General features: G+C 26.7%; 1 protein-coding gene across 3 annotated transcripts; it reads left to right on the forward strand.

Annotated features, from left to right (window-relative positions):
- The first annotated feature begins 699 nt into the window (after positions 1 to 699).
- Positions 700 to 13,177, forward strand: LOC136084674 (TNF receptor-associated factor 5-like). 3 transcript variants are annotated; one of them, XM_065805148.1, is made up of 9 exons: positions 700 to 859; positions 954 to 1,125; positions 2,610 to 3,906; positions 5,923 to 6,088; positions 6,418 to 9,331; positions 11,303 to 11,464; positions 12,343 to 12,406; positions 12,731 to 12,853; positions 12,951 to 13,177. In XM_065805148.1, exons 2-3 carry the CDS (start codon positions 968 to 970, stop codon positions 3,736 to 3,738), a joined length of 1,287 nt encoding a protein of 428 aa, XP_065661220.1. In that variant the 5' UTR covers positions 700 to 859; positions 954 to 967; the 3' UTR covers positions 3,739 to 3,906; positions 5,923 to 6,088; positions 6,418 to 9,331; positions 11,303 to 11,464; positions 12,343 to 12,406; positions 12,731 to 12,853; positions 12,951 to 13,177. The 3 variants fall into 3 exon arrangements, with proteins under 3 accessions (XP_065661220.1, XP_065661218.1, XP_065661219.1); XM_065805146.1 differs by lacking the exon at positions 12,343 to 12,406; XM_065805147.1 differs by lacking the exon at positions 12,343 to 12,406 and having other exon boundaries at positions 12,735 to 12,853.
- Positions 13,178 to 19,437: the final 6,260 nt, after the last annotated feature.

Here is a 19,437-nt window from a genome sequence, read left to right on the forward strand (position 1 = left end):
ATTACCAAAGGTAATCTAAATCAGCTCTTGCTTACAATTGCTTTTAATTTAAGAGTGTTACTAATTATCTGGGCTAGCTATTACAACCAATAAACATTATTCTCAAACTTTTTTAGTGTTGTATACAATTTATATATGGGGTAATAAATGTAAAGTTCTAAAAAGAAATTATGCTATTTTTTCAAAACACTTCTCTTGCTAAATGATAGGATTAATGGAAACTTAATTTGAAAAAAATTATACCAGGCTAATAATAGTCTATTGACTATTATTAACTTGGTATAATTTTTATTATGACAGCAAAGTCAATTTTCATCATCTGGTTTATTGTTTGCTACAATGGTTGTCTTTTTAATATCTTAGAGTTATAAAAACCATTAGGAAAACAAACTAATTTTTTTAAATCTTTGTTTTTAAAAAAATATTCTGAAAATTACGGATGTTTTGAGTTGTGAGGTTTTGTAAAAGTATTTGTACTATATTGTACAAAATTGGATAGAAAAATCATACTTTTTTTTGCTAATATTATTTGGTTTTTTTTGCAATTACTCAAATTCTCTTTTATACTTTTATTATTCAATACGTTTTTTGATACTTGTTTTGATTTAAACACAGGCGCAAAAGCCTCTCTTTCATAATCAGCGAATCAGATTGCGCATATCTCTGCCTATTCTGAGCCTGTATAGGGTTTCAAAATTTGAAACGCGGCCTAATATCTTAAAAATATCCGTGGGAAATTCCTATTGGTATTAACTAAGTCATAGGAAATAGTTAAGGTGATGACGATGAACTGTATGACTGTATTAACAAGAATTTAATTTCGCCATAAGAAGTTTCTTTTTTTAAACGATTTAATACGGTATTTCCCTAAGTTTAAATTAAGTTGTCTATATAAGAGTCTACTTTATTTTTTTCTAAAATGTTTTTACTTTTAAAATAAATCTTTTTTTTAGTTTTTATTAGAAATATGATTGGGTTGATCTCAACTGTTCGCCAGAAAGCTACAGACAAATTACTCAATCTTATAGGAAATGTGAAGCTAGTAGAAAAAACTCCATTAAGCTTATGTTGTCATGTCTGCAAGAAAATTTTGATTCGTCCTGTTCAATGGAATTGTGGTCATAGGTTTGATTAAACTATTCTGCATTTATTAAAATTTACACAATATTTAAAAAAAAATAAAAAACAATATATTTATTAATATTATTAAAATATTTTTTAAATAAAGCCTTGTGTTGTATGTTTATATAACATATATTATAAGTTATAAATATACAACACAAGGCTATATATATATAAATATATATATATATATATATATATATATATATAATATATATATATATATATATATATATATACGCACATATGTAATAATAATAGTTTAAATTTGCTATGAATTACTTTAATTTTTATTTCAGTATGTGGTTAACACGAATCTTAAAAAACTAGGAAAGTAATTTACTTGTTTCACTAACACAAAAATCTGCTGTTTTTGAAGAAAAATAAAAAAGAGAAAGTGTCAAATTTTGAAATACTTCAAAAATGAGAAAGTGTCAAATTTCAAATGTTGAATTTCAAATGTTTGATTGTCAAATTTCAAATGTCAATTTCAAATGTCAAATTTCAAATGTCAAAAAATGAGAAAGTGTCAAATTTCAAATGTCGATGTCAAATTTCAAATGTTTCAAAAAAGAGAAAGTGTCAAATTTCAAATATTGAAATATTTCAAAAATTGACAAATCCAATTGATTAAACATACTTTAAATGTTGCTTCTATTAAAATTTCAAAAAAAAACCTTCTCTCATGCCAAGTAACAGACTGAGTGATTTATTCTCTTTATCATCACTAGTATAGATTCTTTACAAAAATGTTTAGTTTTTATTTTACTTGTTTATTGTTTACAATAGAATGTTTCTACTTTATAAACTATTTTCAATAAACAAAAAATAATTAACTGCTTAGTATGATTAAAATTTAATAAAACTTTTTTTCTCACGAGCATCAACATTGAAATCTGTTTTACTGTAGCTAGATCTATATTTGATTTTCAGGAGTAATCCTCAGTATTCCACTAGGCATGTATTCCATAAAACATAGAAACAAGGTCGGCGGTTTTTTGCCGTCCACAAACACTTCAAGGTTGGCATTGCCGAATGCTGACCCTAATTCTGAAGGCTGTCTATTAAAGTACTTTAGGTACATAAAGTGAAACAGACAACTATGCATCACTTAAATTCACAGCTTATATTTTGAGACTGGTGAAAAAAAAGAATTTACATCTTTCTAGATGCAAATTTTCTTGAAAGCAAAAAGTTGGGGGGATCAACAATTTGTTATAAAATTTTATAAATAAGTAAATCTATTTCAGTCTTGGTCTTTAAAACCTGGAGTATTGGTCTATATTTGCTATATCTATACTGCCTAAACATAAATGTCTTTCTAATATTTTTGTCTCAGTGTGTAAAATAAATTAGTACAGTGTTGATATTTTTTATGTGTGAGATGATAAAATAATTAAATAATAGAATTTAAAAATATGTTTTTATACTACTAATTTATACTTTTTAACATATTAAATAATTTTTTTTTTTCACATATTAAATAGAAGCTGCGAGTCATGTTTTAGAAGTGGTATATATTGTGAAGAAGATAATGAAACTGTTTTATTTTGCTTTACTGATAATCAAGCATTAAAAGAGATATTAAATTTATCGTGTTACTGTTTATATGAAAACGATGGTTGTCATTGGAATGGTTTTTGTCATGAGTTGGAAGAACACTTAAAAACATGTTCATTTGTTGAAACCTTAGAATGTCCTTACAAAGTAATAAGTTGCAAAGTAATTGGTTCAAAAAAAACAATATCAAACCATCAAATCCAAGAACTTGTTTACCATTCTGCTTTGTTATCTGTTTTCTTTAAATTCGAAGGTGAAAGTTTAATGATGTTAAAAAGTAAATTTTCAGATTTAAAGGAATATGAGTACTTGTTTTCTTATAAATACGACAATGGTTTTAATGTGGATAAACTTAGTTCAGAAATCGTTACTTTAAATAAAAAGAGAAATAGCTTAAAGAAATTTCAAAGTTTTGTTGATGATATTGATAGAATTGAACAGCAAATTAAATATTTAGTGAGTTTTTTTAATAAAAACAGTTTTACAGAAAATCTTCATGATGCAGAAAATAGAGTAGCAAGAGCAGAGATAGAAAACGAATTGATTAAAACCAGATTAAATGATATTAGATATAAAATTTTGCTAATTAATTCAGTAACGAACGATGGGTCTTATTTATGGAAAATTGATAACTTTTCAAAAAAATTGGAAGACGCTTTAGCTGGACGAACTATAGAACTTTTCTCTCCTCCATTAATGACTGATCCTTCAGGCTACAGGTTTTGCGCTATAGTTATGTTGGCAGGAGATTTGAGGTTCAATAAATACAGTCAAAATTTTATATCAGTATATATTTCTATTCTACCTAGTCCTTTCGATGAAGTGTTGACATTTCCATTTCCATACAAAATTGATATTTCTCTTGTTAGTGTTATAAAAGGCAAGCAAAACCATACACAAAGACTAAAACCTGATGAAAATATAGCATTTCAAAAGCCTTACCAGCCAATGAATCAACCAGTTGGCTTTTGTAAGTTTTGCAGTCATGATAATCTATATTCAGGTGGTTACATAAAAGATGATGCTATTTTTATAAAGTTCAATGTTATGAAATAACCACAATACCAGTTGTTGTTGTAGCAAATATATTCTAGCTCATATATGTTAGCTCAAACAACAATTGGTATTGTTGTTACTTCTTAATGTTAACTTGCTTTAATAGCATAACTTAGTTTTATTTGAAGTTTTGCAATGACTGGCATTGGATATTTTGCTTTAAACAAGGTATTGTTTAGTTTTAGTTGATATTTTTATTTTTTATTTTTTTTAATCTTTATTTTCAAACAAGTTTTTTTTTAATCTTAAATAATATATATTTTTTATACTTTTTTTTTGTAAAGTAGAAACTTTATTAAAATAACATGTTTTATAAGTGAGAACAAAATTATAAAAATATAAAATAAATTCATGTAATAAATATAGTTTAATGGTTTTACAAAGTAGGAGTCTGGAGCTGTGGGTGCCAGAGGTTTTGTAAGATATTATTGCTACATTGTTAGTCTAAATTGTTAAAAACATTGTTAGATTTTTGGCTTCTTTCAACTTAAACTTTTAATATAATTTCTTATTTTCGTCGACTAGAACCTAAATATGGTTCTCCATTTATTTATAAGTTTATTTAGAAAGAAATATAGATCAAAATTTGTTTTTGTTTTGAGACATTTGACTTATGTTAAGTTAGATTGTAGGAACTTTTTGGAGTACCCTAATAACCTGGGAAAGCATAATTACATTTAAGCAAACATAATCTATTGTGCCTAATATTTTTGCACACTAGGCATTCTAGAGAGAGAGAGGGGGGGGGGGCAGATAAGCAGAAGCAATTAATTATGGATGGAAAATGTATTCCTGGGCAATGTCCAGAAAGCAATCATTGCTAGTCTGGAACATGCTTAAGGCTTATATTAAACTTGCTGTAAAACTGCTGCTGATCTTATCCTTTGTCCACTATATAAATCTATGCTTGTTCAATATTGAAATCTATATTTTGTCCACTATTAAAATCGATTTTGTAAAATGTATTAACTCTAAAACTCTAAAACTGGATTCAAAGATAATACTTCACAGATAAAGCACAGGTAACTGCTATATAGGTTAAGCCTGATGATGATAATGATGATGATGATGATCATCATCATCATCATTAAATTATCTTCATTAAGTTGAAGAAATAAATTGATCTTCTCTGTCATATCTATTCAAGTCACGAATTTTACAATCACTGAAAAACTGTGAGATGACTTGAAGTTTGGCTTAAAAATACTATAGCTGCTCTTTTGCTTAAATCATTGCTTAAAAAAAAAAATTTCATCAATGCTATAGGTGATATAATATTTTATTGTTCATAAAGTACTCTATCGTCTTTCCATTTTGTTCTGTGTGATAATAGTTGCTTGTAAGCATCAAGCTTATCTATGACAATACTTTTTAACAATGACTAGATGAAAATTTTGTGACCACTTTGTCTAAAATTGTTGTTTTTGAACGTTTTGTATTTAGTTTATTTGTTATTCACATAATTTATTTGAACAACATTTAATTACTTCTCAGTTTTCACAGAATAAAGTTTACATCACAATATCTTTTCTGTAATGGCTTTATGTAAAATGATTTGTTATACAACTTTAAATTGGTAAAGTTATCTAAAAAATTATAAAAGAAAAATCAAAATTGTTAAGATTGGGTATTGATGTAGAATTACAAATGCCTAAACTTTTAAAAATTTCTGAAAGTTTAAACAAATGTTAAAAAATTTTAATAATGTACTAAATTGTTCTAATAATGATAAGTTATATTTGTTATTTCATGAGATAACATGTCATGTCATACAGCATGACAACAAAAACTATGTAATATTTTAAATGTTACCTACTTTTTTTTATGGAATTGCAAATTAACACATTAACCATTTATTGCATTCTGGGCATGATAAGTCTATTTTTAAAAAGGAATGTTAATAATTTTGAATTCTCACTGTTGCCAATTTGTTTATCAAGTTTTGTGTTTCTAAGGTAAAGAGTTTGGAGATTAGTTACAGTAATAAAAAGATACTAATCCAACTTTTAAAAGGCATTTACACATTTTTCGGAGTATAAGATCAGCTTTTTTTGGTTGTATTATATGTATAGTTTATTGTAATAAATGACATGTTAGATATATTTGAAAAGGTTTTTTTTAACCACTTTTATAAATGGTAAAAGTAATACAAGGATAGCAGAATGACACATGAGTTATATTTAGAAATGATGCGGTTGTTAACAAAGAATGCTGTAGAGCTAAGCTATAAAAAAATGTCTCGGTATATGTTTTATTTGGATTTTATTTGCAACATTTGCGATCAGACATAATATCTGGAAAGAATGTCTTAAAAAGTTTTTTCTGAAAATAGGAGTTTCCAATTTCTTTGGTAAGTTAAACAATTATGTCACATTAGTTTATATTATGGTAGTGTTGTTTCTATGAAATCCTTTTTTACATAAATTATTACACAACCTAGAGCCCCATTCAAAACTGTTTTCTGTATTCATTTCCATTCTTTTAAATACTTGGAACTTAATCAGTCATCCTGAAAAAAGTTGTGTCATTTTAATCAGAATGCATAAACAAACAAACGACACTAAAAAATCAAATTTTTTTGCTTTGTTTTTTTGTGTCTTTTTTTTCTTTTTTTTTTTAATTTGTTTAACATGAACTAGTAATTTACATTACTTTGATTGAATTTTTTTTTTCTTTTAGCTTTAGATAATATCTATTGTCGAAATTAATGCAAAAATAATCTTAACAATATTATTGCAAAAAAGAAGAAAATTAGTTACAATTTTTCTCAAAATGCAAGAAATAAACTGGAAAAAAGTTGAGATGCATAAAAATACTGTTATTAACTTTATTGGTGAGATAGCTAAATTGCAGGTGAAATTGGGAAACAATCTCTATATTCAATAAAGATGTTAACTTGAGTTGTACTTAATGTAAAGGTTAAAAAAATAAGATTAAATAAAACCTGCTGAACCATCAATGAAAAAACTAAAGTTAAATTTAAAAGAAAAAGTGTCTGAAGAAGTATATACCATTCGTAAATAATTATGTCACAAAGGCTCTCATAATAATGAGTTATAAAGCTGTTAAAACTTTAAAGTTTAAAGTAGTAGCTAGGAAAATCAGTAAAATACTTGCAGAAAAGCACAAATATTGTATGCAATTTTATTTAAAGTCTGAAATGAATTTATGGAAGATGATAATTCTAAACACGAACTAAACTGTACAAATGAAAATATCAATAGCATCCACCCTATTTGTGATTTGCTTGAAGAAAATTGCTACGCTTTAATGGAAAAAGACCTATCATGCCAAACTTGTCATGATAGATCTTTATAAAGTTGTATGCATGATTATCAGACAATGAATATCTTGAAATTCACTGTGATAAAGTTCATATTCAAGATCAGAATAAAAATCCTGAAGTGTATGTTTGCTACAGATAAGCAACTTATCTACGCAAATATCAGATATGAAGAAAAAAGACCTTAGAGTGTCTATTAAAATAAATGGAGAATTAATTAATGACAATATGTTTTTTATATGGCGATGCATTTGCCTTTCAGAATTTGATTGAATAGCAAAAAAGTTCTTTTTTTGCTAGTCAACCCTTGTTTGAAAATGAAACAGCTCGTTTGCGTTTTTCAACCTCTGTTAAACTTTGAAGTTAGAAAAAGTTCACACTTACTCAAATAAGTATAGAAATTGCACTCATTTAAATAAGTAATAAAGGTCATACTCGTTCCATCAAGTAAAGTTCACACTTATTTAAATAAGTAAAGAAGGTCATGTTTACCTAAATAAGCAGAGATAAAATCAATAAACAGCGAACTTTACAAAAACATCAAGAAATATTTGACAAAAATTAAATAAAAAATAAATACTATAGGAAAATAGTTCAGCGAAAATGTTGAATTTATCATTTGGTAAATATGATTGCAAATGTGGCATTGGCTTTTGCAAAAGTTTAGTTAAATTAGTTTTGACATTAAAAAGATTCAACAACCTAAAACGTTTTATTAACTATGTTAACATTGTTAGTAAAACAATTCATACAGGTATTCTGTATAAAAATGGCCTCAATTGAGCAGTTAAAAAGAATTTATGTTTTTATAATTAAACTTTTTTGCATTTAAAAATGCAAAAAAGTTTGCTATTAAAAAGAACTTTTAAAGGACAGATAATAGCAGTCTCACAGCGAGCACTGTATGGCAAATATATCATCATAATCTAACAACGCATGCCTTCACATGTTAAGAATAGTCTATAAGACATCAGCAAGTGGTGGCGCCATCTTCAACACTTTGCTTTGACTACATTTAGTCATTAAAGTTTCAAATGTGGTTACTAAACTCAAAATCATCCACATGCAATTTTAAATTAATGAAAAAGTATGAACACAAGTTTCAGATGATATCAAAGATGATAGAGCAATAAATAGCAGTCTTTAGCAAGCTTGCTACCTAAATTTTATATTAAATAATTTTACAAAAAAAAAAAGTTTTCTTTAAGTTTTAGAAAACTAACTTACAGATAACTAGTTCCCAAACCTTTACAATATTAAATTATACAGCTGTTAAAACTACTAAGGTTAAAGTAGCTGCTAGAAAAATCCGTAAAGTACTTATACAGAATAGCATAAATATTTTATGCAATTACATTTAGAATTTGAAATAAATTAAATGTAAGATTTCAGATTTGAATACAAACTAAACAGTATATACTAAAATATTATTAGAATTCACACAATTAGAGATTTGCAAAATTCAAAATCAAAATTTAATAAACATGTACGCTAGGGAAAAAACTGTTTGAGGAAATGATGATTTTTTTATTTATTATGAAGAAGATAATGAAACTGTTTTATCTCGCTTTACTGATAATAAAGCATTAAAAGAGATATTAAATTTATTGTGTTACTGTTTATATGAAAATGATGTTTGTTATTGGAATGGTTCTTGTCATGAGTTGGAAGAACACTTAAAGACATGTTCATTTATTGAAACCTTAGAATGTCCTTACAAAGTAATAAGTTGCAAAGTAATTGGTTCAAAAAAAACAATATCAAACCATCAAATCCAAGAACTTGTTTACCATTCTGCTTTGTTATCTGTTTTCTTTAAATTAGAAAATGAAAGTTTAATGATGTTAAAAAGTAAACTTTCAGATTTAAAGGAATATAAATGTTTGTTTTCTTATAAATACGACAATGATTTTAATGTGGATTTAGTTCTGAAATTGTTACCTCAAATAAAAAGAGAAATAGCTTAAAAAAATTTCAAAGTTTTGTTGATGATATTCATAGAATTGAACAGACAATTATATATTTAGTGAGTTTTTTTAATAAAAACAGTTTTACAGAAAATCTTCAAGATGCAGAAAATAGTGTAGCAAGAGCAGAGAAAGAAAACGAATTGATTAAAACCAGATTAAATGATATTAGATATAAAACTTTGCTAATTAATTCAGTGACGAACCTCGGGTCTTATTTATGGAAACTTGATTTTCCATAAATAAGACCCATCGTTCGTAGTGTTAACTTGCTTTAATAGCATAACTTAGTTTTATTTCAAGTTTTGCAATGACTGGCATTGGATTTTTTGCTTTAAACAAGGTATTGTTTAATTTTAGGTTATTTATTTTTTTTTTTTATCTTTATTTTCAAACAAGTTTTTTTTTTAATTTTAAATAATATATATTTTTATACTTTTTTTTTTGTAAAGTAGAAACTTTATCAAAATAACATGTTTTATAAGTGAGAACAAAATTATAAGAATATAAAATAAATTCATGTAATAAATATAGTTTAATGGTTGTACAAAGTAGGAGTCTGGAGCTGTGGGTGCTAGAGGTTTTGTATGATATTATTGCTATATTGTTAGTCTAAATTGTTAAAAACATTGTAAGATTTTTGGTTTCTTTTAACTTTAACTTTTAATTTAATTTCTTATTTTCGTCGAATAGAACCTAAATATGGTTCTCCATTTATTTATAAGTTTATTTAGAAAGAACTATAGATCAAAATTTGTTTTTGTTTTGAGACATTTGACTTATGTTAAGTTAGATTGTTAGAACTTTTTGGAGTACCCTAATAACCTGGGAAGCATAATTATATTTAAGCAAACAAAATCTATTGTGCACAATATTTTTGCACACTAGGCATTCTAGAGAAAGGGGGGTGGGCAGATAAGCAAAAGCATCTAGTTATGGATGGAAAGTGTATTCCTGGGCAATGCCCAGAAAGCGATCATTGCTAGTCTGGAACATGCTTAAGGCTTATCTTAAACTTGCTGTAAAACTGCTGTTGATCCAAAACTGAACTAGTCATTATACAGAATTACCTTAAATCTATTCTTTTTCCACTATTGAAATCTATTCTTTGTCCACTATTTAAATCTATTCTTGTTCAATATTGAAATCTATTCTTTGTCCACTATTAAAATCTATTCTTTGTCCACTATTAAAATATATTTTGTAAAATGTAGTAACTCTAAAACTCTAAAACTGGATTTAAAGATAATACTTCACAGATAAAGCACAGATAACTGCTATATAGGTTAACCCTGATGATGATAATGATGATGATGATTATCATCATCTTTAAATTATCTTCAATAAATTGAAGAAATAAATTGATCTTCTCTGTCATATCTATTCAAGTCACGAATTTTACAATCACTGAAAAACTGTGAGATTCATGACTTAAAGTTTGGCTTAAAAATACTATAGCTGCTCTCTTGCTTAAATCATTGCTTAAAAAAAAAATTTCATCAATGCTATAGGTGATATAATATTTTATTGTTCATAAAGTACTCTATCGTCTTTCCATTTTGTTCTGTGTGATAATAGTTGCTTGTAAGCATCAAGCTTATCTATGACAAAACTTTTTAACAATGAATAGAACAAAATTTTGTGACCACTTTGTCTAAAATTGTTGTTTTTAAACGTTTTGTATTTAGTTTATTTGTTACTCACAAAATTTATTTGAATAACATTTAATTACTTCTCGGTTTTCATAGAATAAAGTTTACATCGCAATATCTTTTCTGTAATGGCTTTATGTAAAATGATTTGTTATGCAACTTTAAATTGGTAAAGTTATCTAAAAAATTATAAAAGAAAAATCAATATTGTTAAGATTGGGTATTGATGTAGAATTACAAATGCCTAAACTTTTAAAAATTTCTGAAAGTTTAAACAAATGTTAAAAAATTATATAACCATCGAAATTTGTGTTATGGGAGGAACCTAACCTAAATTATAACCTAGTTATAGACATTGAAAACAGGTTTTATCTCTAACTAGTAATTATGAATTTTTAATGTTGCCGTTTGGTTTATCAAGTTTTGTCTTTCTGAGGTGAAGAGTTTGTTTGTTAAAGCAATAAAAAAATAAAAAAAACTAATGCAACTAAGGCATTTACACACTTTTCAGAGTAAAAGATAAGCTTTTTTCGATTACATTATGTGTATAGTTTAACATAATAGATGACATGTTAGATATATTTGAAAAGGTTTTTTTTAACCACTTTTATAATGGTAAAAGTAATACAAGAATAGCAAAATGACACATGAGTTTTATTTAGAAATGATGTGGTTGTTAACAAAGAATGCGGTGTAGATATAAAAATATATCTTGGATGTTTTATTTGGATTTTATTTGCAACATTTGCAATCAAACATAATATCTGGAAAGAATGTCTAAAAAAAAATGTTTTTTCTGAAAATGGGAGTTTTCAATATCTTTGGTAAGTTTAACAATTATGTCACATTAGTTTATATCATGGTAGTGTCGTTTCTATGAAATCCTTTTTTACATAAATAATTACATAACCCAAAGCCCCATTCAAAACTTTTTTCTGTATTTCCATTCTTTTAAATACTTGGAACTTAATCAGTCATCCTGAAACAATTATGTCATTTCAATCAGAATGCATGAACAAACAAAGTAAAAACGACACTAATGTGACAAAATTAAAACTTTTGGCTTCGTTTTTTTTTTTGTTCTATTTGTTTAACAAACATTGTAAACAAGTAATTTACTTTACTTTGACTGATATTTTTTACATACATAATATTGTATGCAATTTTTTTTAAAGTCTGAAAGAAATTAAATGGAAGATGACAATTCTAAACAAATTCTAAATCCTAATTAAACATGACATAAATCGTTTTAAAAACATAACGTTTATGATAAACGTTATTTTTTTGTTTAAATGAACATAAACTTGTCTTGACAACGATATTTAATATGGTTAGGTAAATCCTCATTAAAAATAGTATAATATTTCATTAACAAAAAAAATTTCTATTAAATAGTATATATGATATACATATATATATATATATATATATATATATATATATATATATATATATATATATATATATATATATATATATATATATATTTATATATATATATTTATATATATAGTTTTTTGAAAGGCTTATATAAATTTTTAGAGAGGTTAAATGTAACGTCAAAAAAGATCACACTTTTTAAATTTATGTTCATTTTGATTTTTCATCAAAGCATCATGATTGTTTTTCTATTTCCAAGTTTCATTATTATAATACATTAAGGTTTTTCTACAATGTTCTATTATACGGATTGTTTCTTTAGGGATAACTGTGCGGAATTTTGCAAATTTAATTGTTTTATCTAAAATATATGCAGTTTTTGAGGGGTAAAAATCATTAATGTCGAATTGAATAATTGTACAATCATTTTTATTTTCTATTATGGAAAACCAATTTATAGCATAAGTGGTATTTTTCCACTGTTGCAAATTAATATATATATATATATATATATATATATATATATATATATATATATATATATATATATATATATATATATATATATATATATATATATATATATATATATATATATATATGATAAAGATATAGTATAGATGTAGTATAATATGTATAATATGAAGTATAGATAAAATACATTTTAAAAGACACAAATATATCCACTTTAAAATAAAACTTTTTTTTAGGTAGATACCTACACAAACAATTGGAAAATCTAGATTCAGTTTACAGATCTTGTTCTTTGTTAGAAAACACTGGAGAAGATACAGGTGCTCAAGATACAAATTCCGCAATTTACATTAATAAAGGTTTGTCTAATATTTAAACAATAAATAAAAATGTTATATATATATATATTTATATTTATGTTAAAACGTTTTTGTAATTGTTTAATATTTTATGTAGATGGAAAAAAACAACTGATTTATCATTGTAAATCCCACGAAGAAGCACTTCAATATGTAAAAAAATATGAGTTAGAAATAAAAACACGATTTGTGGAGTTTGAGGCAAATAACAATTTTGGAAGGACTGGTGTGCTGGTTTTTTTTTATATAAAAATACTCAAAATAATATATTTTAAATTATAAACTGACATGTCATGATAATTACAATGAAAGTCAAAATAAAAATATTCTTTGCAATCAGACTAAAAAAAAACACCAATATTGAAATAAAAAGAAATTTAATGATTAAACACTTTTTTCACTCGAACTCTAAGAGTGTAGGAACTTTTTGCATTTGTTCAAAAATAACACGTCATTGGCAAAATTAAAAATTACCTTATTTGCAACAGAAAATTTTGGAGTTTTAAGCTTCCTTGACAGTTTATTGCGTTTTTAACTATAAGCTTTGAGTCTTTTTTTCATCTATAGCATGTTTTTAGTAAACATGCTATAGATGGATGGTATATTCCTGATAACGCAGATATGACAATTTTTGTTGCATAAACATTTTTTCTTTTTTGTAAGTTATACTTTTAAAAGGGAAGCAGAAAGGGTGATCCCAGGTTTGTGACAAATAATTTGTACACATTGCGACTGTATTATGTAAAACCTCTTTAGTTGTGACTTGGATTGACCAATACATTTCATTGAAATACAATGCTTTGATTGAAATACATTTATTGAAGATCTTCACATCAGTTACAATGATATTAAACAAAAAAACCCTAGCTTTACTGAATAAACTGGAAGGATAAGGTCCTTATTGCTTCTGGATTTCTATTATTATTTAAATCCAGAAGCAACATGGGTGCCACGAATAAAAGTGGAGGTATACTATATCTTAAATATAATAATATAAAAACTATTGCACTATAATATAGTCTATATTACTATAAAAATTATTGTGTGATTTAATAAATACCACAGCATCGTTTTCTCCTATAAATCATTTATTGGAGAAAACCATTTTTTTTTTGGTAGATATCTTCACAAATAAATGAAAAATCTAGATTAAATATATTATATTTCAATCTAGATTTTCCAATTGTTTGTGTAGATATCTACCTAAAAAAAAGTTTTATTAGGAATAAATACTCAAATATTTTTATATATAATAAAATATAATAAATTAATTTAATATAAACTTCTAATAGTTAAATAGAGTTAATGGATTGACTGTGAGTCAGTTTAAAATAGAGTTAACGATATTTAATTCAATATAAAATAAAAATGGAAAAAGTGATGATACTCGCTTTATTTTTTAAATGTTATTAGTAACGGGTGATGCGGAAGTTATCGGACAAATCCTAATTTCATTATTTGAACATAATAATTCATTTTTGTGGTTTTATGCGTAGGCATAAACGTTCTATAAAATATAAACTTTATTATTTGAAACACTATCTTTTCGAAAGCGACTAAAAATGTTTTTTGTAAATAAACCTAATATAAAAATAAAAAAAATCGTAAATCATTTTGAAAAGGAAGGGTTTGCTCGAAGTACAATATATGATAACCTAAAAACTCTTGAAACTGTTCAATCGTTTTCTGATAAAAAACACCCTGGTCGTCCGACATCCTGGACTAGAAAAAAGAAAGCCGAATTAACGAGACTTGTCAACAATCGAAAAGGGGTCAGTCAGAGAAAAATATGTATTAAATTCGGTGTAAATCAATCGACAATTGGTCGTCAATTAAAAAAAATGAATATTAAATATAGAAAACGTGAAAAGATTCCAAAATACACTATAGATCAACAAACAAAGGCAAAGAAAAGAAGCAGGAAACTAGTTAACCAAGTCCATAACACAAAATCGCTTCTAGTCATCGATGACGAAAAATACTTTTGTTTTGCAGGGGACAACATGCCTGGAAATTCTGGATACTACACAAACAACAAAAAGACATGCCCAGAAAGTGTTCGTTTTATAGGAAAAGAGAAATTTCCAAAAAAATTATTAATGTGGATAGCCATATCTGACCGTGGTATGTCCGAGCCATTGTTTCGCACTTCCAAGGCTGTAGCGATCAGTTCATCAATCTATATTATTGAATGTTTAGAAAAACGACTTCTTCCATTTATTCACAAGTATCATGGAGACTTTAACTATTTATTTTGGACAGATTTAGCAAGTTCTCATTATTCTAAAGATTCTCTAAATTGGATGGACCAATGTCTATTACGTTGATAAAGAATCCAATCTCCCAAATGTGCCTCAAGCACGACCATTTGAAAATTTTTGGGGACATTTGGCACAGAAGGTTTACGAAGGAGATTGGCAAGTTTCAACAGAGCAAGTTTTGATTGATCGCATTAAAGTAAAACTACAAGAAATTGATTTTAACTTTTTACAGTCGCATATGAAAGGCGTCAGAGCAAAATTGAGATCAATTGCAGATGGTGGTGTTTTTTCATATAAAAAATAATGAATTTTTATTAAAAGATAAATGCTTTATTTAAAAAAAATATAATAGCAGTTTGTTTTTTTATTTATAAATAAGTTGTTGACGTTTTTATTTTGTCCGATAACTTCCGCATCACCCTTTACTTGTAACTTAAATTAAATAAATAAAAAATCTAACATCCCTGAGACTTAGGGACGTAGAGTCCGCTAAAGTTTTGCGACAATATATAAAAATAATACGGTAACCGAAAAATACGGCCTAATTCTGATGGATGTTAAAGTCGGCTAACCTATTTTTAACAGTAGTTAGTTGCAGCATTTGATGAACTGTGTTGTACAACGATTCTTTTAGTGGAACTTCGCCTATCATTTTTCAGCGGTATAAATACAATTAGGATAACACTTTTTTTATTCGTCCAGAATTATGTTATGTATTCTCATTACACTTAATTGAGTTATTTCGTATAAATTGATACTGTGTCTTCGATAAATTAATATTTAAATCGACGGTTTGTGATTGTTGTTAGGTAGGTTGCTGATTAATAAAATGCAAAATTTTATTATTAAGCCAAAATGACTTGCCTTTGCTCTTATTTCGATAATATTTTTTTTGCTAAGTTTTGATCGGCGCACAGTGGAGTATTTATGGTAAAAAGTTGATCAAAATTATTTTATGGCTTTTAACAATTAGATAAACAATTAAAAGGAGTTTGAAATCATAATATATTTAAAATAATTGTGCAGGTCTTTTTTTACTCAAAACACACTTTTGCATATAAACCATACAAAAAGAAGTTTGAAAAAAAAACTAAACAACAATATAAACTGTTAAATTTAAATTAAAACATTAAATGCCTTAAGAGTAAAAATGTTTAAAAAAAGTGATGCAAATACAAACAATTTAAACAAAAAGAAATATACAAATACACATACTATAAAGGTGAAATAAACCCTACTATAAAGGTAAAAACAACATAAAATAAAAAAATATACGTAAAAAACGATAAAAAATAAACAGTCAGATTCATTTTCGCTAGATGCCTACTCTTCATATTGCTGTAGTTCGTTCGATGTTTCTGGTTGCAAGAACTCTAATGCCTCACTGGAAACAGCATTTCTTTTATTCTTGAGCCTCTTTCTGACACTGCTCAACATAGAATCGGAACTTAACAGAAGTCTGTTTATGATATCCCTATTACAAATTTCTCTTAAAAATTTCCTCGACAAATTCTGTACATATTCACGGAAGTGATTGTTTCGAGCCTCAACCGCCTCCTCCGATAATTGACCAATGAGCAATATAGATTGATCAATTATTGTGGCACCATGTCTCAATATCTTGTGCATTGTAGGAGTCATTGGATACTATCCATAAATTTCAACATAAAGTTCTGCTGTCAGTTCTGCAAACTTTTTTGCAGAACTGACAGCAGAGTGGATATAAAATAGATATCAAATTTTTTGATATCTATTTTATATCCACTTGACAAGGTTTCCAAAATGACTACAATTTTTAATAAGTCCAATGTTAACTCCTGTAATGCAGGATGAGGTTTGAGGATCTGAGAAAAATCTTCTTGATGTATTGCCATTATTGGTATTCCCATTTGTTTTGAATGTTTTTTTTGTTTCAGCTACAACTATTTTATCATCTTGTGTTCTCGCTTGCCATTTTTTTATGGGGGAGTGGTATGATAAATGTAGTAAAGATTCGAAAAACCTAATCCTTGTATGCAAAATCAATAAACCAAATTTAAGAATATCTGGATTATCTATTTTTTTATGGTTAAATTGTCAAAGTCTTTTGATGTTAGTCCACATATATAGCACCTCATAGTAGATGTCGTGTTGGTTGCAGCATTGCATCCTTTTGCATCAACCATTGTAAATGCCAAGGTGTGCTTTATATGTATAATACCACCTAAAAAGTTCGATATTTAAGTTTTTTTTAAGTTTTTTATTTGATCTTCTACATAGCAGATTTCTTCATTTGTTATGTCTTTAGTTTCATGGATAAAACGAATTCGAATTGGGCGACAATATCTTGTAGAAGAGGGCACAGGGTTTTGCCAAGTAATTTTCTGGCTACCAATATGACATATAAGCCGTAGAGGCACAAATGAACTTTGAAAAATGTCACTATCTGTACTATTTTGGAATTTTTGTTTAAATGTTTGCTGCTGTGAGCCATCACAACCCCATTTTGATAACATTTCTAAACTGCTTCTTTCTTCTTCGTTCAAGGTTTCCAAAACTTCATTTAAATATTCACACAAGCGTCTAGTTGTGTGGTCTAGAATATCTTGTAGTTTAATTTCACAACATGTTTCTGAAACTGTCATTGGCTCTTGTGGAGGATAACATTTTTGATTCTTTCAAAAGCGAATAACATGGATAAATATTTTTATTAGCTGCATGAATTATTTCATATTGTCTCCTTGTCATGGTGTGTGTTTTTTTGTAACATTCGTTTGAATGGAATTGAAGTTTTCTCTATATTTGTTTGCCCTTTCCGGTGAGCAACTAATATCTTTCATTATTCTAGACGCATCACAATGTCCTGCATCACGTTGACTCATTTGGGCAGCATAGGTTAGTTGTGCATAAGATATTTGGTCTCTCAAAGCTTTTGTTCTACGTCTCTTGCTTGGCAAACTCAACAACTCGAAACCTTTTGATGGTCGACCAGGCCTTTTTATTATACAGGTGGGTAAACTTATGATAGCATTGAGCCATAGTTCATTGTACTTCAAAAAACGTTCTTCTATGTAGTTAGCAGCCATCCATTTTTGTTTAAAAACTTGAAAGTGTTTAAGGCGTTTTTTAGTGAACTTTGTTCATTTTCAGTACATTTTGTAATAATTTTGAGATGATCTTTACTTATTTAAATAAGTGTTAACTTTACTTGATGGAACGACATGACCTTTATTACTTATTTAAATGAGTGTGATTTCTATACTTATTTGAATAAGTGTGGACTTTTTTTCTAACTTCAATGTTTAACAGCGGTTAAAAAAAGCAAATGAGCTGTTTCATTTTCAAACAAAGGTTGACTAGCAAAACATGAACTTTTTTGCTGTTCAATCAAATTCTGAAAGGCAAATGCATCGCCATATAAAAAACATATTGTCATTAATTAATTCTCCATTTATTTTAATAGACACTCTAAGGTCTTTTTTCTTCATATCTGATATTTGCGTAGATAAGTTGTTTATCTGTAGCAAACATACACTTCAGGATTTTTATTCTGATCTTGAATATGAACTTTATCACAGTGAATTTCAAGATATTCATTGTCTGATAATCATGCATACAACTTTATAAAGATCTATCATGACGAATTTGGCATGATAGGTGTTTTTCCATTAAATCGTAGCATTTTTCTTTTGGCAAATCACAAATAGGGTGGATGCTATTGATATTTTCATTTGGACAGTTTAGTTCTTGTTTAGAATTATCATCTTCCATTAAATTCATTTCAGACTTTAAATAAAATTTCATACAATATTTGTGCTTTTCTGCAAGTATTTTACTGATTTTCCAAGCTACTACTTCAAACTTTAAAGTTTTAACAGCTTTATAACTCATTATTATGAGAGCCTTTGTGACATAATTATTTACGAATGGTATATACTTCTACAGACACTTTTTCTTTTAAATTTAACTTTAGTTTTTTCATTGATGGTTCAGCAGGTTTTATTTAATCTTATTTTTTTAACCTTTACATTAAAAACAACTCAAGTCAACATCTTTATTGAATATAGAGATTGTTTCCCAATTTCACCTGCAATTTAGCTATCTCACCAATAATGTTAATAACAGTATTTTTATGCATCTGAACTTTTTTCCAGTTTATTTCTTGCATTTTGAGAAAAATTGTAACTAATTTTCTTCTTTTTTGCAATAATATTGTTAAGATTATTTTTGCATTAATTTCGACAATAGATATTATCTAAAGCTAAAAAAAAAAAAAAAAAAATTCAATCAAAATAATGTAAATTACTAGTTCATGTTAAACAAATTAAAAAATAAAGAAAAAAA

The sequence above is a fragment of the Hydra vulgaris genome, chromosome 09 (genome assembly GCF_038396675.1).
Source record: "Hydra vulgaris chromosome 09, alternate assembly HydraT2T_AEP".
In the NCBI taxonomy this organism is placed as follows: domain Eukaryota; kingdom Metazoa; phylum Cnidaria; class Hydrozoa; order Anthoathecata; family Hydridae; genus Hydra; species Hydra vulgaris.